General features: G+C 38.4%; 1 protein-coding gene across 1 annotated transcript in view; it reads right to left on the reverse strand.

Moving 5' to 3' along the window:
- The window catches only part of KPNA3 (karyopherin subunit alpha 3), a 98,630-nt gene that overhangs the window by 22,219 nt on the left and 50,480 nt on the right, over nt 1-25,931 (reverse strand). The window contains exons 3-7 of the mRNA XM_070380341.1: nt 4,239-4,328; nt 4,019-4,048; nt 3,877-3,929; nt 3,662-3,757; nt 676-761 (exon numbers count right to left, since the gene is read on the reverse strand). Coding sequence (XP_070236442.1) covers nt 676-761; nt 3,662-3,757; nt 3,877-3,929; nt 4,019-4,048; nt 4,239-4,328 — 355 coding nt within the window. The remainder of the gene's footprint in view (nt 1-675; nt 762-3,661; nt 3,758-3,876; nt 3,930-4,018; nt 4,049-4,238; nt 4,329-25,931) is intronic.

Below are 25,931 nucleotides of genomic sequence, written 5' to 3' on the forward strand. Positions count from 1 at the left end.
CAACAGACTTATTGACAGTACCTAGAACTGCGATTATATTAAATGAAAACAACAGCATGATGCTTTTCCTGCAATTCATTAAAAAAAGGTTTCTACCTTAGAATACTTTAGTCAATATGATTCCAATTGTTGATATGGGATTAAAGAACTGATTATACCCATATCAAGCCTACCTTATATTTCAAGATAATTTATCATTATACTTCTTACTCTACACATAATTTATGAACTAACTCAAATTCCAAAAGACTGGTATCATATTCATTTCAGGTGAGAACTAAGTATAAGGCAGATCACTTTTTCCTAAAATTTCAGTATGTTGTATACTACCTCTAGGATTTTTAGCTGTATCTCTGCACGACCTGTATTATTGAATGTTTAAATTAAAATTGACTCAAACTTTTAACAGCTTTACTGAGATATAATTTATCTGTTTAAGTGTATAATTCAAAGGTTCTTAGAGTTTATACAGAGTTGTGTAGTCATCACCACAATCTAATTTGACAACATTTCTACTGCCCCCAAAAGAAATCCCATACCCAGAAAATCCTCTTACCTTCTCCCCCAGCCCTAGGCAACCATTTACTCTGTTCTCTGTCTCTACAGATTTTCCTGTTCAGCACATTTCATACAAATGACAGAAGGTCCAGCAAGTAAATAAATTAATTTACTTACTAGACTGTACAACAGCTTGAGTCTGTGCAGAGGTTCCTGATGCTATATTAGTTAATGCCCATGCAGCTTCAAACTGTAATGAAGGACTGTAAAAAACAAAAAAAAAATCTTTAGACACATAACTACCATTTAAGACCCACAGATTACATGGTTATCTCCTTTACCTTGTCCTTGAATTTCGCCTCATTACGTCCAACTGCCTGTTGAGTATCTTCCACTTGAATGTCTCATTTGCTCTCAAAGTCAGTCAATATAAACTCACTTCTTCAGGTTCATTGGTATTGCAACATTTAGCCAGTCATTATTTTCCTTGACCCCTTTCTCTCCCACAGATATCTAACCAATATGTCATATCAATTTTACCTCTTAAATATTTTTTATATTTATAGTGACATCCAAAATATCACTGTGGTAGCTGAAGCCCTCATCATCTCATTTGAATCACTGCCACAACCTCTAGACAGGTCTTAAAGCTCTGACTCCACTACATCACCTGCTTCACATACCAGTGATATTACAAGGCTACATAATTTTGCTGAAAGGATAAGATCATTATAACCCAGAATGGTGATGGAAGACTTCACAAAGAAAGTGAAAACTGAACTAGGTTTTCCAAGAGTGATAAAGAAAGAAAGGCACTGACAACTGGAAATACAAATAAAACCACCATGGCTGGGATGATCATGATGCGTGCAAGTGACAACATAGAGACCACGAGAGCTGAAGCCAAGAAGGTACGCAACGCTGTGACACGGGGTAGAACTGCAAGGGCAAGTCACAATGTGGTGTGTGTGGAGCGGGACTCAAATCTCAGGCTTCAGGACTTAGAATTCATTCTACAGACATACCAAGCGTAGAGTGCTACTGAAAAGTGAAGTAAAGAAAACAATGTTGAAGTCCATGAAGAAGAGATAAAAACGGTCAAAGGCTGATGGAGGAAAAATCTGTTAAGAAGAAATTATCTATGTTAAGTTAGGGTAGATAGCTGAAAAACATCATTTCTTTTCAAACAGAATGCCAAGGTGGGAGGAGGTGGGAAAGGGCAAAAACCAAGGAAAGCCAAAGGTTAGGAACTTAGAAGAAACTCTATAAATATCAAAGAAACAGAGTGAGGTTGTTAATATCAAAAGATTAGAGAGATCAGAGAAGGAAAAGGTTTTAAGAAGAAAAAATGTCAGTGATAATAGCAAGCAGTGAGGTTAAAAAGATGGAACAGACCAGACAATGAAGTAGCAGACAAGAACTATCAATACATGATGAACTTTGGCAAAAGGCAAGAAATAAGAGGGTATCAAAGTTGAGGAGAAATAAAGGAATGATAAGATCAAAGATGATGAGATAGTTTATGTTGTTTCAGACTGGAAGGAGAAAGAGTTATTAAACTAGGACAGATGATTTGGCAAAATACTGACAATGAGGGCCTGAAATGAGAAAACAGAAAGATGTAGAAAATACAATTACAAAGCTAGGGAAAGTCTTCTAAGATATAATTTAAAAAGAGAGAGATAAGATAGAGAAAATAAGTAATAAAATGAGCGCAGTAAGTAAACAATAAAAAACATTTATTATATGCTTGGTATTATGTGGTATTTTGTATATATTATTTTCATTCCTTGCAACCACCTACATTTTATAGATTAGGTACCTAAGCATCAAATGCTATTTGGGTTTAGGTCAGCCGCAAACCCTAGATTTAAACCAAGGTCTATTCGGCTCCAGTCTCGGTCTTTTATATTATGACACAATTTCCCATAACAAATCGATTAAGTCAGACTGAAACCATTGAAAATTTTCTATTTTTACCTTCAGTGGTAGTTACACATGTCTGTATATATTTCAGCATACTCTTCTTCTGTTATATATACAAGCTACATTTCACAGACACACCCATACAAATGAGCCCATGACAAAGACAAAAATGCAAAATAAATAAATAAATGGAAAAGAAAAGAAGAAAAAAGAAAAGCAGCTCGAGCCAAAAAGAAAGGGGGCCCTAAAGGTAGAGGCAATTTTTTTTTTTATAACTAAAATAAAACTTATTTTTGCTTAAATAAATCTTATAGAAAATATATATGATAGTATTTAAAAAGTGTTAAGGGCTTTTGGAGAGATGGTTGTGGCACGTAATAGAAAAAGAATGAACTATTTTAAAATAATAAAAACTCTTAGTGGAAACATTTATAATGCTACTATTTTAATCTAGTCACCTGAAAATCTCATAGACAATATTTAGCAAAATACCCCCAAGTTTTAGTCTAAATGCTCCTTAAAAGAAAAATGAGCCTCTGTTTCAATGTATTTTGGGGTTCAGACTTACATTCTACCCAGTTAACTCAAACTGATGAGGTTTAAGATCTAGCACACCAAGATCTCTCCAAACACTAGTAGAAATGGGGCCAGTACCTCAAAACACACCAAGTGGTGTTTTTCTCTTTCTATTTTGGGAAATTATAATCTGCCCTCTTATTTTTAATTTACCACAAATAAAAACCATGATGATAGACAACTAATCATGGCTGGAGTTCTGTTAAAGACTTCACAGAGTATCAGGGGATCAGCTGGAATATTCCCAGGGAAAGAAAGAGCTACTCAGTTCTGGAAACCATTCATGTTGACTCAAGTCATGAGGTTAATCTATATATAGACTCATAAGCAAAGAATGACTCAAACACTATTTGGGTTGTTTTAAAACATTACTGACGAAAAAGCCAACTAACAAAGGAAGACTATAAATGTTTGAGACAATTTAGAACAGACAATAAACAGACGTTAAAATTTTCCTAGAAAATACACACACATACTTCATAAACTAAAAAGAAAAGCACTTAGGTCTGCAGAGTATTATCACAGTATTTAGAAAATTACATTAAAATACATGACAAATGAAAAATGTGATAAGGCAAAACCCAATGGAACCCATTAGTTTAATAATCCCAAATTTTCAGTTGGCTGAAAAAAGTGAACAGGGAGTCAAATCCATACTTACTTATCATCCCTTTCTAGACATTTCACTAGAATTGGTAAAATCCCAGATTTTATTAGGTCATCAATTGGTGGATTTCTGTCACTGGATAAAAGCTTTCTAGAAAAGAAGTATGAGAAATTAACTGCTATAACTTTCAAACTATGAACAAAAGTAACAATGTACTACTTGTAGACCAGGTGTGACATAATTCTCTCTCTGGACAAATTCATCCTTACCTTGCAGCCTGGACAGCACTCAACTGGACCACTGGGTTATCACTTGTGGCATTCTGCAACACCAAGTGTAAATTTCAGAAATTTAAAAAAAAAAATCAATTTCAAAATACTTCAAAAAGAGAATATTAAAATAATAACATACCTGCAATATAGCTTCTAGTGTTACATTTTGCTTAAAAAGAAAAAAAGATAGTTCAGCACAGAGTTTAATAGCAAAATTACATTAATTAATGTATTTACTGAAGTTAAAGAGTCAATATACCCTAATTATCATTGTAAAATTAGTCTTAAGATTGAGAATAAAGTTCTCTAGTTATTATAAAAATTACTTTTACAACACCTTATAAGCAACGTTAACTTACTGCTTTAAAATCAGCATCAACATCTGAATCTTCTAAACTTTCCTCTTGGGGAACATTTCTTTTTTTCAGTAAGTGTTCATCTCTTTTGTTCTGAAAGACAACCAATAAAATAGTTAAGTTCTAAAGGCTGCTGCTAATGAAAACATCATTAAAATTGTTTCAACTTTATCAGCCAACTGTGAAATAAACACTAAATCTCTTTATAAGGATAATATGGATGAATTCCAGTTGAGCTATTTCAAATCCTGAAAGATGATGCAGTGAAAGTGCTGCATTCAATATGCCAGCAAATTTGGAAAACTCAGCAGTGGCCACAGGACTGGAAAAGGTCAGTTTTAATTCCAATCCCAAAGAAAGGCAATGCCAAAGAATGCTCAAACTACCGCACAATTGCACTCATCTCACATGCTAGTAAAGTAATGCTCAAAATCCTCCAAGCCAGGCTTCAGCAATACTTGAACCGTGAACTTTCGTGTTCAAGCTGGTTTTAGAAAAGGTAGAGGAACCACAGATCAAATTGCCAACATCTGCTGGATCATCAAAAAAGCAAGAGAGTTCCAGAAAAACATCTATTTCTGCTTTATTGACTATGCCAAGGCCTTTGACTGTATGGATCACAATACACTGTGGAAAATTCTGAAAGAGATGGGAATACCAGACCACCTGACCTGCCTCTTGAGAAACCTGTATGCAGGTCAGGAAGCAACAGTTAGAACTGGACATGGAACAACAGACTGGTTCCAAATAGGAAAAAGAGTACGTCAAGGCTATATACTGTCACCCTGCTTATTTAACTTATATGCAGAGTACATCATGAGAAATGCTGGACTGGAAGAAGCACAAGCTGGAATTAAGATTGCTGGGAGAAATATCAATAACCTCAGATATGCAGATGACACCACCCTTATGGCAGAAAATGAAGAGGAACTCAAAAGCCTCTTGATGAAAGTGCAAGTGGAGAGTGAAAAAGTTGGCTTAAAGCTCAACATTCAGAAAACAAAGATCATGGCATCCGGTCCCATCACTTCATGGGAAATAGATGGGGAAACAGTGCAAACAGTGTCAGACTTTATTTTTTGGGGGCTCCAAAATCACTGCAGATGGTGACTGCAGCCATGAAATTAAAAGACACTTATACTCCTTGGAAGGAAAGTTATGACCAACCTAGATAGCATATTCAAAAGCAGAGACATTACTTTGCCAACCAAGGTCCATCTAGTCAAGCCTATGGTTTTTCCTGTGGTCATGTATGGATGTGAGAGTTGGACTGTGAAGAAGGCTGAGCGCCAAAGAATTGATGCTTTTGAACTGTGGTGTTGGAGAAGACTCTTGAGAGTCCCCTGGACTGCAAGGAGATCCAACCAGTCCATTCTGAAGGAGATCAGCCCTGGGATTTCTCTGGAGGGAATGATGCTGAAGCTGAAACTCCAGTACTTTGGCCACCTCATGCGAAGAGTTGACTCATTGGAAAAGACTCTGATGCTGGGAGGGATTGGGGGCAGGAGGAGAAGGGGACGACAGAGGATTAGATGGCTGGATGGCATCACGGACTCGATGGACGTGAGTCTGAGTAAACTCCGGGAGTTGGTGATGGACAGGGAGGCCTGGTGTGCTGCGATTCATGGGGTCGCAAAGAGTTGGACATGACTGAGCAACTGAACTGAACTGAACTGATTACAAATCAATGACAGGCCACATTCTGGATTTGGTAACAAAATTAACTGGTTTAAAGGCCAGCACTCTTACACAGACACAATTTATTAGGCAGCAACTGTTTTCACCAATACTGTGCTTCCTAATTTGTAATAAAGATTCAAATTTTAAATTATTATGCTGCTGCTGCTAAGTTGCATCAGTTGTGTCCGACTCTGTGCGACCCCACAGACGGCAGCCCACCAGGCTCCTGTGTCCCTGGGATTCTCCAGGCAAGAATACTGGAGTAGCTTGCGATTTCCTTCTCTTATTATAAAGGTCTAGCAAATATATTTCAACCAGTATACTAGCTTTCATCAACTTACTGCTAATGGTTGCCTGAAGCAATGCATTTTTTAAGAAGCCAGCTTAATGAGGGTTTATTGCTCAAATGTTAAGATTTGTATGTATCCCACTTATTGGGAGTGCAGGAATGGGAACTCACTAGCAAAAATGTCATCTACTTGCTATTACCTCAGTTTTAAACTCTTATTTCTACATTTTATGGGATTTGAACTCTTTGTAATGGCAGTGTGCCATTTTACCTAATATATAACTGGGTAAATGACAATTTTTCTTTTTTTTAGTTTGTCTACAGAATTAAGTAAAAATAGATAAAAAGACTATGATATCTAAGATTCTTTTCAATTTAAAACGTTCAAGGCTTTACCTTCTGGTCTTCAATATTTACACAAGAGTTTGATTACAACAGAAAGGTACTGAAGATGTATTAATACTGATGCTAAAACTCAGATCAATTAGAAAAACTAGAGACAGATGAGGCTTACTGGGTTATATGCATGATATTTACTTTTGCGCTATGTATAAGTAACAATGTTTAAACTAGATATTTACATGTATGTTAATGCTTAAGAGATTACCAACTTCAAATTATATCACAGCACATTTTAGTATGTACTCAAATAATTAATTCTACATTATTTTCAAATTGATGCATCTCACAAATATGAAAATAATGCACTGATATTTTATAGTCTCAAGTGGCTCCCCACAGAATACTTACTAATTTACAGAGAGAAAACTGGGCAGATAAATGTCCTGATCAAACGGCAAAGATTATAATCGAGTAAAGGAAAAATATGTATAACTCAGGGAATTCTACTCAAAATTCTGTAATGGCCTATATGGGGGAAAATAAAATCTTAAACAGCAAATATATCTCTTCAAGAAAATTAGTGATACCAAGGGAACATTTCATGAAAAGATGGGCACAATAAAGGACAGAAACCTAATGGACTTAACAGAAGGCGAAGACAGGAAGAAGAGGTGGCAAGAAAACACAGAAGAACTATACAAAAAAGATCTTCATGACCCAGATAACAACAATGGTGTGATCACTCATCTAGAGACAGACATCCTGGAATGTGAAGTCAAGTGGTCCTTAGGAAGCTTCACTATGAACAAAGCTAGTGAAGGTGATGGAATTCCACTTGAGCTATTTCAAATCCTAAAAGATGATGCTGTGAAAGTGCTGCACTCAATATGCCAGCAAATTTGGAAAACTCAGCAGTGGCCACAGGACTGGAAAAGGTCAGTTTTCATTCCAATCCCAAAGAAAGGCAATGCCAAAGAATGATTAAACTACTGCACAACTGCACTCATCTCACACACTAGTAAAGTAATGCTCAAAATTCCCCAAGCCAGGCTTCAAAAGTACGTGAACTGTGAACTTCCAGATGTTCAAGTTGGATTTAGAAAAGGCAGAGGAACCAGAGGTCAAATTGCCAACATCCACTGGATCATTGAAAAAGACAGAGAGAGAGTTCTAGAAAAACATCTATTTCTGCTTTATTGACTATGCCAAAGTCTTTGACTATGCAGATCACAACAAACTGTGGAAAATTCTGAAAGAGATGGGAATACCAGACCACCTGACCTGCCTCCTGAGAAATCCCTACACAGGTCAAGAACCAACAGTTAGAACTGGACATGGAACAACAGACTGGTTCCAAATCGGGAAAGGAGTGTGTCAAGGCTGTATATTGTTATCATGCTTATTTAACTCATACGCAGAGTATATCATGCAAAATGCCAGGCTGGATGGAGCACAAGCTGGAATCAAGACTGCCGGGGAAAATATCAACAACCTCAGATATGCAGATGACATGACCCATGTGGCAAAAAATGAAGAGGAACTAAAGAGCCTCTTGATGAAAGTGAAAGAGGAGAGTGAAAAAGTTGGCTTAAAACTCAACATTCAGAAAACTAAGATTATGGCATCCGATCCCATCACTTCATGGCAAATAGATGGGGAAACAATGGAAACAGTGACAGACTTTATTTTGGGGGGGCTCCAAAATCACTGCAGATGGTGACTGCAGCCATGAAATCAAGAGACGCTTGCTCCGTGGAAGAAAAGCTATGACCAACCTAGACAGCATATTCAAAAGCAGAGATATTACTTTGCCAACAAAGGTCCGTCTAGTCAAAGCTATGGTTTTTCCAGTGGTCACGTACAGATGTAAGAGTTGAACTATAAAGAAAGCTAAGTGCCGAAGAATTGATGCTTTTGAACTGTGATGTTGGGGAAGACTCTTGAGAGTCCCTTGGACTGCAAGGAGATCCAACCAGTCCATCCTAAAGGAAATCAGTCCTGAACACTGATTGGAAGGACTGATACTGAATCTTAAGCTCCAATACTTTGGCCACCTGATGTGAAGAACTGGCTCACTGGAAAAGACCCTGATGCTGGGAAAGACTGAAGGCGGGAGGAGAAGGGGACAACAGAGGATGAGATGGTTGGATGGCATGACTGACTCGATGGACATGAGTTTGAGCAAGCACAGGGAAGTCAGGCGTGCTGCAGTCAATGGGGTTGCAGTGTCTGACACGACTGAGAGACTGAACTGAACTGACAGTTGATTTACAATGTTGTGTTAGTTTCAGGTATACAGCAAAGTGAATCAGCTATCAGTTGCTTCTCCTCCTGCCTTCAATCTTTCCCAGCATCAGGGTCTTTTCCAATGAGCCAGTTCTTCGCATCAGGTGGCCAAAGCATTGGAGCTTCAGATTCAGCATCAGTCCTCTAGTGAATATTCAGGACTGATTTCCTTTAGGATTGACAGGTTTGATCTCCTTGCAGGCCAAGAAAAAGAAATTTTTTTTAATTTCAAATACAGTTTAAAAGGAAAAAAGAGTAAATGAAAATCAACACAGTATGCCTTCTCATCGATGTACTGAGAAAACAGTATCATCTTGGTGGTACTCCTGGGCAAAATAATAGTAGTAATAACAACCATCTGAGAAAAGTCAGACAAACCTAAATTGGCCATTCTATTAAAAAATCAGTCTATATATTCAAATACACTGTCACGAAAGATACAGACTGAAGAACTACTGGATCAAAGGAGACTTAAAAGACGATATAACTAATTGCAATGTCTAATCCTAGACTGGATCTTGGATTTATAAAAGAATATTATTGGAAAAAGCTAGCAAAGTATGAGTGACAGTCTATGGATTAGATAAAAATTTATGTGAACTTGAAAAAAGAACTGTGGTTACACTGGAAGATATATGAAAATAATGTACTAAGGGTGTAAGGGGGCACCATGCCACAACTTAACTGGTTGGGGGGGTTATATAAATATATATATTTATTTATCAGGGAGAAAGTAAGAATAAGGCAAATATGGGGAAATGCCAAGAATCAAGGAAGCTGGGTGCTGAGTGCTGTATGTTTTTGGTACTATTCTTGAAACTCTGAATTTCAAACTGCAAGTATGAAATTTTTTCCAAATTAAAAATGTACGCTTTTCACTTTGTGACTTACAACACAGTTAACCCTAAAATCCATTATTGTTTGTTATTCAGTCACTAAGTTGTGTCTGTCTCTCGGCGACCCCATGGACTGCAGCACACCAGGCTTCCCTGTCTTCCACTATCTTCTGGAGTTTAAGTTCATGTCCATGGAGTGAGTGATGCCATCTAACCATCTCATCCTTTGCTGCCCTCTTCTCCTTTTGCTTCCAATCTTCCCCAGCATTAGGATCTTTACCAATGAGTCGGCTCTCGGCATCATGTGGCCAAAGTATTGGAGCTTCAGCTTCAAGCATCAGTCCTTCCAATGAATATTCATCAGATATTTAGGACTGACTGGTGTGATCTCCCTGCTGTCCAAAGGACTCCAAGGGTCTTCTCCAGCACTACAATTCTAAACCATCAATTCTCTGACATTCAAGTTATTTTTATGGTTCAACTCTCACATCTGTACCTGACTACTGGGAAAACCATAGGTTTTTTGACTATATGGACCTTTGTTGGAAAAGCAATGTCTCTGTTTTTTAATATAGTGTCTAGGTTTGTCATAGCTTTCTTTCCAAGAAGTAAGTGTCTTCTAATTTCATGGCTGTAGTCATCATCTGCAGTGATTTTGGAGCCCAAAAAATTGACATCAAATTGCCAATATTCGTTGGATCATAGAGAAAGCAAGGGAATTCCAAAAAAACATCTACTTGTGCTTCACTGACTACAAGAAAGCCTTTGACTGTGTAGCTCACAACAACATCTATTATATGGTAATTTTTAACACTTCTTGGAATTTAAGCCATTTAAAAAGTTTCAATAAAGTTGACTGATTTGACAGATAAACAAAACAAAAATTATTCTAACCCTGATTCTATTTTCATCCTCTGTTTTCTCTAACTTTACCAGAGTCTGAATAATTAAGCTTCCAAAGGCCTTTCAGGGATCTTACTCCCCCTATTCCTCCTACTCTCCCAGGTATTTCAGGCACAAAAGTAATACAAAAGCATAAGCACAACTAAATCCTCCTCTGTACACAGATGCCCAATCCAGGATAGCATTTTACCATTATATATTATGTCTGCTGTAAGGAAGCTCCTTTCTAATTCTAATTTGCTAAATTTTCTTTTTCTTTTTCAGACACACATAGGTGCTCAATTTTATTAAACTGTGCTTTTTAAAAAAATCGATTGAAATGGCCACATAATTTTCTCCTTTCATCTATAAATGTGGTAAATTGTGAGTTTTTAATGTTAAACTCAGAACTTTTTAATGTTCAACTTATAACCTGGGATAAACCTGTCTTGGAATTTAAATATGTATGTATATTCATTACTGGATTCAATTTAATAATACTTTATGAGGGATTTTTTCCCACCTATGTTCATAAGTGAAACTAGCTTATATACATCTTTTCTCATGCTGTCTTTGCCTGGTACTTGGTGTTATGGTTTGTTAACCTTATAAAATGAGTTGAGAAATGTTCCCTCTACCTTCTCTGAAATCATTAAGGCTGAAATTGTCAGTCCCTTGAATGTTTGCTGGAGTTCTCTCTGTGAGTACTTTTTCTATTCAGGGCGATAAGAGAGGTTACACTTTTAGTTACTGATTTAATTAATTGTTTTAAAATCTATTCAGATTTTTAAATTTCTTCTTAAGTAAGCTGGGTAAATTATTTTAAATTTCTCCACTGAGAAATTGTTTGTTTCACCTAAGTTTTCAAATTTACTGGCATAAAATTGTTCATATTCAAATTGTGGTTGTTTTAGAAAATGATTATCATTCCCCTTCCCATATCCATGACTCTGGATAATCTGGTCCTGTATTTATTCCAGGTATGACCATGTAACTTGCTCTGGCAATGGACTTGAGTTTAGTAAATGAACTTGAAAAGCTTCTCCACATCCAAGCATGTCCTCTCTTGCTGCTTATGTAATTCTAGAGCCACCAGGTGAACAACTGTGAGCTTGCCTGTTGCAGGATGAGGCTATGTGGAAGACAACTAAGGTCTCAGTCAATAGTAAGAAACTTCTATGAGACCATCTTAGATCATCCAGTCACTAGCTAACCCACCAGCTGACCAGAGCTGAGTGAAGGAGCCCAAGCAGAGACCAGGTGAACTGGCCCAGACCAGAAGAACCACTCTGCCAACCCAAAGAATTGTCAGTGGAATAAAATGGCTATTTTGTTAATAAGCCACTAGGCTTCGGAGTGGTTCATTGTTGTTCGGTCATTAAGTCATGTCCGACTCTGAAACCCCATGGATAGAAGAAGCATGTCAGGCTTCCCTGTCCTTCACTATGTCCCAGTGTTTGGTCAAACTAATGTCCATTGAATTGGTGATGCCATCCAACCATCTCATCCTCTGTCGCCCCCTTCTTCTCCTGCCCTCAATCTTTCCCAGCATCAATGTCTTCTCCAATGAGCTGGCTCTTCACATCACGTGGCCAAAGTACTGGAGCTTCAGCATTAATCTTTCCAATGAATATTCAGGGTTGATTTCCTTTAGGATTGACTGGTTTGATCTCCTTGCTAGCCAATGGACTCTCAAGAGTATTGTCATGCAGTAAAAACTAAGTGATGTGAAAGTGAAAGTGTTAGTTGCTCAGTCGTGTCCAATTCTTTGCAACCCCATGGACTGTAGCCCGCCAGTCTCCTCTATCCATAGAATTCTCCAGGCAAGAATACAGGAGTGGGTAGCCATTCCCTTCTCCAGGGGATCTATACTATGCAGGGAAGTAATGTACTAATATTTTTAAAAAATAATGCTACATATGAATTAACATGTCTTTTAAATTCTGTTCATTCCCCTCTACCTGCTATAAATTTCTCCTATAAAGGTAACTCTTCAATTCCACAGGTTCTGACATGTAACATCTTCCTATTGGTCATATATTGGTGTTAGTTAACTTCCATTAGGATTTCTTGATGCTCAAGGTATTGAGAAGTGCTTACTTTTCCCCAACAATTATGAGATTTTGGTAACTTTCTCATTCACTGATTTCTCATTTAATTGTTTCATGATCAGAGAACAAAGTCTGTACAACACTGAAATTAGCTGACATTTGCTTTATAACACAGTTTCCAAAACCTTTTCAGTACATAGCATAAGCCAAAAGCAATACCCAACAGTTTTCTTTATCAAATAGTTAGATCCAAACAAGTTAATAGTAATTTGGGAGGGGAGGTGTGCCAAGGCACGCATAAGTTTAAAGAAAATATCTTTATTTCACTTAGACAAAATATGTAATTGAAAAAAACACAGTGCAATCTAGTGGTCAAATTATGAACTATTTCAGTTCTGTGGTAATGAATGATTCTGTGGTATCTGAAATGTTAAGTGTCACTGTGTTTCTCATAAAAATTTAGAATATCCAAAGGTATTCCTCTGATTCACTAGAGTTCCATGGTACCTCACGGCACAGTGCAGCAACTAAGGCTACATACTATTCACAAAAGCAATATTCAAATATGCATGTGCTTCATATGTGTATATTAGATATCTAATACTTCAAATTAAGTTATTTACCTATCTCTTATTAACTGGTGTATTTAAAAGTTCTCCAACAATGGACAAACTTCTCCTTGTGATTGTGTCAATTCTGGCTTACATTTATTAATATCTGGGCATACCCAAGTTTAGTGTTGTTATAGCTTCTCAGTTATAACAACTAAGGGATACAGAGGTCTGGGGTACTGCAGTCCATGGGGTCACAAAGAGTCGGACACAACTTAGTGACTGAACAACAGCTTCTTAGTAAGTTGCTTCTTTTATCAAGAATTAAGTAACAACCTTCATTGCCAAATTAAAATCATCTTAACAAAGTTCATTTTGGGCATCCTAGGGCATGAAATTATACTTTACTCTTAACAAAAAATATGTACAACCAAAGTTAAGATGATCAATCCATGGGCAGATTGCTGGTGATGTGATTAATCACCAAAACCAGCAACTTCAACTGTCCTTTTGCTTGTCACTTAGAGATCTTTACCCTCTTAGAGACTGTGCTATAGTAAGTTCAGCATCTATAAAAGGTATCTTTTTCTTTAATCAAGTGGGAGGGGAGCTCAGAGGATATGGAAACTGGCCTAGTTGCAATACCTACTTTATCTCCAAACACATACACACAGACTAGATCCATTTTAAAGTTCCTTTAGAAATCCATTATTAATCTGTTGCCTCATATATGTACTTAATACTTCTTAGATCTTCTGTTTTCTGACAACTGTTTGAACCACATGGAACGGCCACTTAGTACATCAAAAAACTTAAATATTTACATTAAGAGGCATTATAGCACAATGCTTAAAAACTCAGTTCTGCCATTTTTCAGCTAGAGACTGCCCCAGACTTGCCCGAGAGTGTCCAGGAGTCTCCAGCGGAGGCGTGGGTCAGCGGTGGCCTGCTGCAGGGTGGGCACTGACTGCAGGGGATGTTTGGAAGGAGGTCACCCATTATCTCCATTACTTCCACCATAGTTTGGCCTCAGGTCAAAAAACAGGGAGGAAACACAGCCCCACCCATCAACAAAAAACCGGATTAAAGATTTACTGAGCACGGCCTCACACATCTGAATGAGACCCAGTTTCCCCCTCAGTCAGTCTCTCCTATCAGGAAGTCTCTTATCTGTATCCAGCAGAGGGCAGAAAGAATGAAAACCACAATCACAGAAAACTAATTAATCTGATCACATGGACCACAGCCTTGTCTAACTCAATGAAACTATGAGCCATGCTGTGTAGGTCACCCAAGACGGTCGGATGTGGTCCACCGGAGAAGGGAATGGCAAATCACTTCAGTAGTCTTGCCTTGAGAAGCCCATAAGCAATATGTAAAGGCAAAAAGATATGACATTGAAAGATGAACTCCCCAGGTCGGTAGGTGCCCAATATGCTACTGGAAATCAGTGGAGAAATAACTCCAGAAAGAATGAAGAGACAGAGACAAAGAAAAAATAACACCCAGTTGTGGATGTGACTGGTGATGGAAGGAAAGTCCAATGCTGTAAAGAGCAATACTGCATAGGAACCTGGAATGTTAGGTCCACGAATCAAAGTAAATTAGAAGTGGTCAAACAGGAGATGGCAAGAGTGAACATTGACATTTTACGAACCAGTGAACTAAAATGGACTGTAGTGGGTGAATTTAACTCCGATGACCATTGTATCTATTACTGTGGGCAAAAATCCCTTAGAAGAAATGGAGTAGCCCTCATAGTCAACAAAAGAGTCCAAAATGTAGTACTTGGATGCAATCTCAAAAACAACAGAATGATCTTTGTTCGTTTTCAAGGCAGATCATTCAGTATCACAGTGGTAGTGATGGTGGTGGTTTAGTCGCTAAGTTGTGTCCAACTCTCGCCATCCTACCAGGATCTACTGTCCATGGGATTCTCCAGGCAGGAATACTGGAGTGGGTTGCCATTTCCTTCTCCAGGGGATCTTCCCAATCCAGGAATTGAACCGGGACTCCTGCATTGCAGGCAGATGATAAATCAACTGAGCTATAAGGGCAGCCCAATATCACAGTAATCCAGGTCTATGCCCCAACTAGTAATGCTGAAGAAGCTGAAGTTGAATGGTTTGATGAAGACCTACAAGACCTTCTAGAACTAACACCCAAAAAAGATGTTCATTATAAGGGACTGGAATGCAAAAGTAGGAAGTCAAGAGATACCTGGAGTAACAGGCAAATTTGGCCTTCGACTAGAAAATGAAACAGGGCAAAGGCTAACAGAGTTTTGCCAAGAGAATGCACTGGTCACAGCAAACACCCTCTTCCAACAACAAAAGAGAAGACTCTACATATGGGGATCACCAGATAATCAATACCAAAATCAGACTGATTATATTCTTTGCAGCCAAAGATAAGAGAAGCTCTATACAGTCAGCAAAAACAACACTGGGAGCTGACTGTGGCTCACATCATGAACCCCTTATTGCAAAATGAAAATGAAAGTGTTAGTTGCTCAGTTGTGTCCGACTCTGCGTCGTCCATGGAATTCTCCAGGTAAGAATAGTGGAGTGGGTTGTCATTTCCTTCTCCAGGTGATCTTCCCAACCCAGGAGTCGAACCCACGGCTCCTGCACTGAAGGCAGATTCTTTACTGACTGAGCTATGAGGGAAGCCCCAAGTCAGACTTAAACTGAAGAAAGTAGGGAAAACCACTAGACCATTCAGGAATGACCTAAATGAAATCTCTTACAAATATATGGAAGTCACAAATAGATTCAAGGGATTAGATCTAATAGACAGAGTGCCTGAAGAACTATGGACGGAGGTTTCGGACACTGTACAGGAGGCAGTGATCAAGACCATCTCCAAGAAAAAGAAACCCAAAAAGGCAAAATGGTTGTCTAAGGAGGCCTTACAAATTAGCTGAAAAAAGAAGAAAAACGAAAGACAAAGGAGAAAAGGAAAAAAGACAAATTTGAAAGCAGAGTTCTAAAGAATAGCAAGGAGAGAAAAGAAAGCTTTCCTCAGTGACCAATGGAAAGAAGTAGAGGAAAACAATAGAATGGGAAAGACTAGAGATCTCTTCAAGAATATTCGACATATTAGGGGAACATTTCACACAAAGATGGGCACAATAAAGGACACAAACAGTATGGACTTAACAGAAGGCGAAGACAGGAAGAAGAGGTGGCAAGAAAACACAGAAGAACTATACAAAAAAGATCTTCGTGACCCAGATAACAACAATGGTGTCATTATTCACCTAGAGCCAGACATCCTGGAATGTGAAGTCAAGTGGGTCTTAGGAAGAATCACTATGAACAAAGCTAGTGGAGGTGATGGAATTCCACTTGAGCTATTTCAAATCCTAAAAGATGATGCTGTGAAAGTGCGGCACTCAATATGCCAGCAAATTTGGAAAACTCAGCAGTGGTCATAGGACTGGAAAAGGTCAGTTCTCATTCCAATCCCAAAGAAAGGCAATGTCAAAGAATGCTCAAACTACCACACAAATGCACTCATCTCACACACTAGTAAAGTGATGCTCAAAACCCTTCAAGCCAGGCTTCAACAGTACGTGAACCATGAATTTGCAGATGTTCAAGCTGGAATTAGAAAAGGCAGAGGAACCAGAGCTCAAATTGCCAACATCCACTGGATCATCGAAAAAGACAGAGGGTTCCAGAAAAACATCTACTTTTGCTTTATTGACTACACCAAAGCCTTTGACTGTGTGGATCACAACAAACTGTGGAAAATTCTGAAGGGATTAGAATACCAGACCTGACCTGCCTCTTGAGAAATCTGTATGCAGGTCAGGAACCAACAGTTAGAACTGGACATGGAACAACAGACTGGTTCCAAATAGGAAAAGGAGTACGTCAAGGCTGTATATTGTTACCCTGCTTATTTAACTTATATGCAGAGTACATCATGAGAAACGCTGGGCTGGAGGAAGCACAAGCTGGAATCAAGATTGCTGGGAGAAATATCAATAACCTCAGATACGCAGATGACACCACCCTTATGGCAGAAAGTGAAGAGGAACTAAAGACCTTCTTGATGAAAGTGAAAGAGGAGAGTGAAAAAATTGGCTTAAAGCTCAACATTCAGAAAACAAAGATCATGGCATCTGGTCCCATCACTTCATGGAAAATAGATGGGGAAACAGTGGCCGACTTTATTTTTCTGGGCTCCAAAATCACTGCAGATGGTGACTGCAGCAATGAAGTTAAAAGATGCTTACTCCTTGGAAGGAAAGCTATGACCAACCTAGACAGCATATTCAAAAGCAGAGACATTACTTTACCAACAAAGGTCCGTCTAGTCAAGGCTATGGTTTTTCCAGTGGTCATGTATGGATGTGAGAGTTGGAATGTGAAGAAAGCTGAGCACTGAAGAATTGATGCTTTTGAACTGTGGTGTTGGAGAAGACTCTTGAGAGTCCCTTGGACTGGAAGGAGATCCAACCAGTCCATCCTAAAGGAGATCAGTCCTGGGTGTTCATTGGAAGGACTGATGTTGAAGCTGAAACTCCAATACTTTGGCCACCTGATGCAAAGAGCTGACTCATTTGAAAAGACCCTGATGCTGGGAAAGATTGAGGGCAGGAGAAGGGGACAACAGAGGATGAGATGGTTGGATGGCATCACCAACTTGATGGACATGGGTTTGGGTGGACTCTGGAAGTTGGTGATGGACAGGGAGGCCTGGCATGCTGTGGTTCATGGGGTCACAAGAGAGTCGGACACAACTGAGTGACTGAACTGAACTGATCTGTTTTACATATGGTAATGTAAGTTTCCTGGTTACTCTTTCCATACATTTCACCCTCTCCTCCCCTCTCCTCAAGTCCATAAGTCTATTCTCTATGTCTGTTTCTCCACTGCTGCCCTGTAAATAAATTCTTCAGTACCATTTTTCTAGATTCCGTATATATGCATTAGAATATGATATTTATGTCTCTCTTTCTGAATATTTCATTCTCTATAGTAGGTTCTAGGTCCATCCATCAGATTGGAACTGACTCAAATGTGTTCTTTTATGGCTGAGTAATATTCCATTGTGTATATGTACCACAACTTCTTTATCCATTCATCTGTTGATGGACATCCAGGTTGCTTCCAGGTTCTAGCTACTGCCAATAGTGCTGCAGTGAACAATGGGATACATGTGTCTTTCTCAATTTTGGTTTCCTCAGGGTATATCCCTAGGAGTGGGATTGCTGGATCACATGGTGGTTTTATTCCTAGTTTTTAAAGGAATCTCCATACCATCTTCCATAGTGGCTGTATCAATTTACATTCACACCAACAGTGCAAGAGCATTCCCTCTTCTCCACACCCTCTCCAGCATTTATTGTTTGTAAACTTTTTGATGATGGCCATTCTAACTGGTGCGAGGTGATATCTGATATCTCATTGTAGTTTTAATTTGCATTTATCTAATAATTAGCGTGTTAAAGCTCAACACTCAGAAAACCAGATCATGGCATCTGGTTCCATCACTTTATGGGAAATAGATGGGGTAACAGTGAAAACAGTGTAAGACTTTATTTTTGGGGGCTCCAAAATCACTGCAGATGGTGACTGCAGCCATGAAATGAAAAGACGCTTACTCCTTGGAAGGAAAGTTATGACCAACCTAGAGAACATATTGAAAAGCAGAGACATTACTTTGCCAGCAAAGGTTCGTCTAGTCAAGGCTATGGTTTTTCCAGTGGTCATGTACGGATGTGAGAGTTGGACTCTGAAGAAAGCTGAGTGCCGAAGAATTGATGCTTTTGAACTGTGGTGTTGGAGAAGACTCTTGAGAGTCCTTTGGACTGCAAGGAGATCCAAGCAGTCCATTCTAAAGGAGATCAGTCCAGGGTGTTCTTTGGAAGGAATGATGCTAAAGCTGAAACTCCAATACTTTGGCCACCTCATGTGAAGAGTTGACTCACTGGAAAAGACTGATGCTGGGAGGGATTGGGGGCAGGAGGAGAAGGGGACAACAGAGGATGAGATGGTTGGATGGTATCACCGACTTGATGGATATGAGTTTGGGTGCACTACAGGAATTGGTGATGGACAGGGAGGCCTGGTGTGCTGCAATTCATGAGGTCCCAAAAAGTCAGACATGACTGAGCGACTGAACTGAATAATGAGTGATGTTCAGCATCTTTTCATGTGTTTGTTAGCCATCTGTATGACTTCTTTGGAGAAATGTCTGTTTAGGTCTTTTCCCCACTTTTTGATTGCGTTGTTTTTCTGGCATTGAGTTGTGTGAGCTGCTTGTATATTTTAGAAATTAATCCTTTGTCAGTTGCTTCATTTGCTATGATTTTCTCCCATTCTGAGGGTTAGGGTTTCACTTTACTTATACTTTCCTTTGCTGTGCAAAAGCTTTTAAGTTGAATCAGGTCCCACTAGTTTACTTTTGTTTTTATTTCCATTACTCTAGGGAGGTGGGTCATGTGAAGAGTTGACTCACTGGAAAAGACTCTGATGCTGGGAGGGACTGGGGGCAGGAGGAGAAGGGGATGACAGAGGATGAGATGGCATCACTGACTTGATGGACGTGAGTCTGAGTGAACTCCGGGAGTTGGTGATGGACAGGGAGGCCTGGCGTGCTGCAATTCATGGCGTCGCAAAGAGTCGGACACGACTGAGCAACTGAACTGAACTGAACTGAGGAGGTGGGTCAAAGAGGATCTTGCTTTGATTTATGTCACTGAGTGTTCTTCCTATGTTTTCCTTTAAGAGTTTTATAGTTTCTGGTCTTTAAACCATTTTGAGTTTATCTTTGTGTATGGTATTAGGAAGTATTCAAATTTCATTCTTTTACATGTAGCTGTCCACTTTTCCCAGAACCATTTATTGAAGAGGCTATCTCTGCTCCATTGTATATTCTTGCCTCCTCTGTCAAAAATAAGGTACCCATAAGTGCATGGGTTTACTTCTGGGCTTTCTACCTTGTTCCATTGGTCTGTATTTCTGTTTTTGTGCCAGTACTATACTGTCTTGATGACTATAGCTTTGTAGTATAATCTGAAGCCAAGAAGGTTGATTCCTCCAGCTCCATTCTTCTTTCTCAAGACTGCTTTGGCTATTCAGGGTCTTTTTGTTTCTATATGAATTGTGAGATTGTTTTGTTCCAGTTCTGTGAAAAATGTCAATGGTAATGATAGGGATCGCATTGAATCTGTAGATTGCGTTTGGTAGTATAGTCATTTTCACAATATTGATTCTTCGTACCCAGGAACATGGAGTATCTCTCCATCTGTTTATGTTGTCTTTGATTTCTTTCATTAGTGTCTTACAATTTTCTGTGAACAGTTCTTTTGTCTGCTTAGGTAAGTTTACTCCTAGATATTTAATTATTTCTGTTGCAATGGTGAATGGGATTGATTCCTTAATTTCTCCTTCTGATTTTTCATTGTTAGTATATAGAAATGCAAGTGATTTCTGTGTATTCATTTTGTATCCTGCAACTTTGCTAAATTCACTGATTAGCTCTAGTATTTTCTGATACTATCTTCAGGGTTTTCTATGAATAGTATCATATCATCTGTAAACAGTGAGAGCTTTACTTCTTTTCTGACCTGGATTCCTTTTAGTTTTCTTCTCTGATTGTTGTAGCTAGGACATCCAGAACTATGTTGAATAATGGTGAAAGTGGACACCCTTGTCTTGTTCCTGATCTTAGGGGGAATGCTTTCAGTTTTTCACCATTGAGAATTCTGTTTGCTACAGGCTTATCATATATTGCCTTTACTATGTTGAGGTTGGTACCTTCTATGCCCATTTTTTGAAGAGTTTTAATCATAAATAGGTGCTGAATTTTGTCAAAGGCTTTTTCTGCATCTATTTAGATTACATTATGGTTTTTATCTTTCAATTTGTTAATATGGTGTACCACATTGATTGATTTGTGTATATTGAAGAATCCTTGCATTCCTGGAATAAACCCAACTTGATCATGGTGTATGAGCTTTTTGATGTGTTGCTGAATTCTGTTTGCTAAAATTTTGTTGAGGATTTTTGCATCTATGTTCATCAGTGATAGTGGCCTGTAGTTTTCTTGTGTTGTTTTCGTCTGGTTTTGGTATTAGGGTGATGGTGGCCTTGTAGAATGAGTTTGGAGGTATTCCTTCCTCTGCAGTTTCTTGAAGGATTTAGAAGGATAGGCATTAGCTCTTCTCTAAATGTTTGAGAGAATTTTCTTGTGAAGCCATCTGGTCCTGGGCTTTTGTTCTTTGGGAGATTTTTGATCACAGCTTCAATTCCAGTGCTTGTAATTGGGTTGTTCATAATTTGTGTTTCTTCCTGGTTCAGTCCTGGAAGATTGAACTTTTCTAAGAATCTGTCCATCTCTTCCAGGATATCCATTTTATTGCCATATTGTTGTTCATAATAGTCTCTTATAATCCTCTGTATTTCTGCATTGTCTGTTGTAACCTCTCCTTTTTCATTCCTAATTTTGTTGATTTGATTCTTCTTTTTTTCTTGATGAGTCTGGCTAAGGATTTGTCAATTTTGTTTATCTTCTCAAAGAACCAGCTTTTAGTTGTATTAATCTTTATTCTTTCATTTCTTTTTCATTTATTTCTGCTTGGATCTTTCTGATTTCTTTCCATCTACTAACTTTGGCGGTTTTTTGTTCTTCTTTTTCCAGTTGTTTTAGGTGTAAAGTTAGGTTGTCTATTCGATGTTTTTCTTGTTTCTTGAGGTAGGATTGTATTGCTATAAACTTCCCTCTTAACTGCTTTTGTTGCATCCCATAGGTTTTGTCGTGTTTTGTCATTTGTTTCTAGAAATTTTTTTAATTTCCCTTTTGACTTCTTCAGTAACCTGCTGGTTATTTAGAAACGCATTGTTTAATCTCCCCTGTGTTTCTTATAGCTTTTTCTTGTTAATTGATATCTAGTCTCATAGCATTGTGGTCGGAGAAGATACTTGATATGATTTTAATTTTCTTAAATTTACTGAGGTTTGATTTGTGACCTAAGATGTGGTCTATCCTGGAGATGTTCCATGTGCACTTGTATTCTTCTGCATTTGGATGGAATGTCCTAAAGATATCAGTGAGATCTATCTCATCTACTGTATCATTTAAGACTTGTGTTTCCTTATTAATTTTGTTCTGATGATTTGTCCATTGGTGTGAGTGGGGTGTTAAAGTCTCCTACTATTATTGTGTTACTGTCAATTTCTCCTCTATGTCTGTTAGTGCTTGTCTTGTGTATGGAGGTGCTCCTATGTTGGGTGCACAGATATTTACAATTGCTATGTCTTCCTCTTGGACTGATCCCTTGATCATTATGTAGTGTCCTTCCTTATCTCTTGCAATATTCTTTATTTTAAGGTCTATTTTGTGTGACATGAGGATTGCTACTCCAGCTTTCTTTTGCTTCCCATCTGCATGGAATATATTTTTTCATCCTGTCACTTTCAGTCTATATGTGTCTTTAGGTCTGAAGTGCATTTCTTGAAGACAGCGTATATATGGATCTTGTTTTTGGATCCATTCAGCTAGTCTGTGTCTTTTGGTTGGAGCATTTAATCCATTTACATTTGAAGTAATTATTGATATATATGTTCCTATTGCCATTTTTAAATTGTTTGAGGTCGATTTTGTAGATCTTTTTTCTTCTTTTGTATTTCTTGACTATACAAGTCCCTTTAACATTTGCTGTAAAGCTGGTTTGGTGGTACTGAATTCTCTTAACTTTTGCTTGTCTGTAAAGCTTTTTATTTCTCCATCAATTCTGAATAAGATCCTTGCTGGGTACAGCAATCTTGGTTGTAGATTTTTCCCTTTTAGTACTTTAAATACATCCTTCCATTCCCTTCTAGCCTGCAGAGTTTCTGTTGGAAGATCAACTGTTAAACATATGGGGCTTTCCTTGTATGTTACTTGTTGCTTTTCCCTGGCTGCTTTTAATATTTTTTCTTTGTGTTTAGTCTTTGTTAGTTTGATTAGTATGTGTCTTGGCATATTTCTCCTTGGGTTTATCCAGTATGGGGCTCTTTGTGCCTCTTAGACTTGATTCACTATTTCCTTTTCCATGCTGGGGAAATTTTCAACTATAATCTCTTTGAAAATTTTCTCATATCCTTTCTTTTTCTCTTCTTCTGGGATCCCTATAACTCGAATGTTGGTGTGTTTGATATTGTCCCAGCGGTCTCTGAAACTATCCTCAGTTCTTTCCATTCTTTTTACTTTATTCTGCTCTTCAGAAGTTAATTTCACCATTTTATCTTCCAGCTCACTGATCCATTCCTCTGCTTTAGATTTGTTTACTATTTTGAGACAAGCTCCCTGACTTGTCACAGATCAGGTCTTCTGAATAGCACTACTCTATAACTAAAGTGTTTTTCGTAAAATTTCAATAAGCGATGTAAATTTAAGTAAAAATTTAAGATATCACAATTCCAGACCCCGGTTTGATTCCTGGGTCAGGAAGATCCACTGGAGAAGGGACAGGCTACCCACTCCAGTATTCCTGGGCTTCCCTTGTGGTCAGCTGGTAAGGAATTCACCTGCAATGCAGGAGACCTGGGTTCAATTCCTGGGTTGGGAAGATTCCCTGGAGAAGGGAAAGGCTACCCACTCCAGTATCCTGGCCTAGAGAATGGACTGCATAGTCCATGGGGTTGCAAAGAGTTGGACATGACTGAGTGACTTTCACTTTCATTTACCAACTACATGTCTGCGATTCCTTGGTGGCTCAGTTCAGTTCATTTCAATCGCTCAGTTGTGTCCGACTCTTTGCGACCCCAAGAATCGCAGCATGCCAGGCCTCCCTGGTGGCTCAGACGGTAGAAAAAAAAATCTGTCTGCAATGCAGGAGACCCAGCTTCAGTCCCTAGGTTGGGAAGATCTTCTGAAGAAGGGAATGGCAACCCACTCCAGTATTCTTGCCTGGAGAATTCTACGGACAGAGGAGCTACAGTCCATGGGGTTGCAAAGAGGTGGACACAATGAAGTGACTAACACTTTCAACTACATGTCCAAAATCTGACTAAGCATTTTGAGATGGGCTGGGGAAGAGACCTAGGAGTACTGGGGTGAGGGAAGCTGGGGTTGGATGGGAGGAGTGTGGTTAACATATTCAATTTAAAAGCTGACCATCTAGTAGAAACGTGTAGAGCTAATCTAAGAAACTGGGAACTAGCTCCCTTGTATTTTCAACAATCTCAGTGTCAGTAATAAGAATGCTGTGATTTTCTCCTCAATGGAGCAATAGAGATAACAAGGCTGAAATCAAAGACAGACACTTTGTCCTTAAACAGTGGAAGAATCTTCTTTTGAAGGGCTCTTCACACCTCTGAAGAAGTACATCAAAATCAATTAAGCTTTGAAGTCTATGCTTTGTTTCAGGAAGGGGTCACTTTCTGCTGCTTACTCAAGGAATTCGGAAATGTGAAATAAGGAACTGCCTGAAATTTCTTCAGTTAATTTTATTTTGATCATCCTACAAGCATTTTTTTCAGGAATTAATCAGAGTAATTAGAAAGGAAATAATGTTATCCAGAAGGGAAAAAATGAAGAGCTAAGAAAGAGGTCTCTAGACTAAACCACCACCACAACCACCACACGGATTTGATCCCTGGGTCAGGAAGATCCCCTAAAGAAGGGCATGGCAACCCACTCCAGTATTCTTGCTGGGAAAATCCCAAGAACAGAGAAGCCTGGTGGGCTACAGTCCACAAGGTTGCAAAGAGTTGGACAGGACTAAAGCCACTGAGCACACAACCAACAAGGACCTACTGTATATCACAGGGAACTCTGCTCAGTATTCTTAAAAACCTGAATGGAATAGAATTTGATAAAGAACAGATACAAGTATATGTTTAAGTGAATAACTCTGTTGTACAGCTGAAACAAACACAACATTGTTAATCAATTGTACTCCAATATAAAATAAAAGTTTAAAAAAAAAGTGATCTCCAAAGAAACCAAGGTGGATATTAAGAAAAGATGTACTCTGGCAAGGAAGAAACTTTAATTCTATAAATTAAATACAGAGGGAGCACAACTATTAATATAAGAGAAACAAATCACCAAGTAAATATAAAAGCTTAGATTTATAAGCGTATCAGAAGAGCTAAAAAGCTTAAAACAGGAGCGAATTCTGAATAATACCAAGACCAATACTAAAGTCTCAGAATTGTATTCCAAGCATGAAAAGTTAAGGGAAAATGAAGGCTTATATCTGGGGAGAGAGTTGATGTAATATGAAGAGCTAACAAAAAATGAATAATTATTTAATTTCAATTTTATTCCTAGTGGCTCTCCTACAGAGAATGATCTTCACAAGATGAATGAAAAACCAAATACAAAAGGACACATACTATTCCATTTATATAAAGTTCAAAATCTGCAAAATAACCTATAACACTAGAAATCAGGGTAATGGTTACCTTGGGGCATAGCACTAACTGTGAAGGGGCCTTAGGATACAGATGTGTTCACTTTGTGAAAATTCATCAAGCTGTACACTTAAGTTGTGTTGATATTTTGTATGTATGTGCTAATAAAAAGTTAAAAAGAAAAAGAAGCTAAGTCCAAAGTGTTTAAGATTGGCAAGGAGCTCACCTCACTCACTTTATTAAAAGCTAAGGCTTAGTTCAGTTCTCTGGTCCAAATGACCCAACGATCTGAAAACTGACAAATCACTGAGGTTAATCTCTGAGTATCCATGAAGCTAAGGAGTCGAAAGAACTGAGATTAGCAAGTATTTTTCAAATTTAATAAAAAATGGGTCAGAAGGGGTATGGAAGAATGGATCT

Source organism: Bos mutus, chromosome 12, assembly GCF_027580195.1.
Source record: "Bos mutus isolate GX-2022 chromosome 12, NWIPB_WYAK_1.1, whole genome shotgun sequence".
Lineage (NCBI taxonomy): Eukaryota > Metazoa > Chordata > Mammalia > Artiodactyla > Bovidae > Bos > Bos mutus.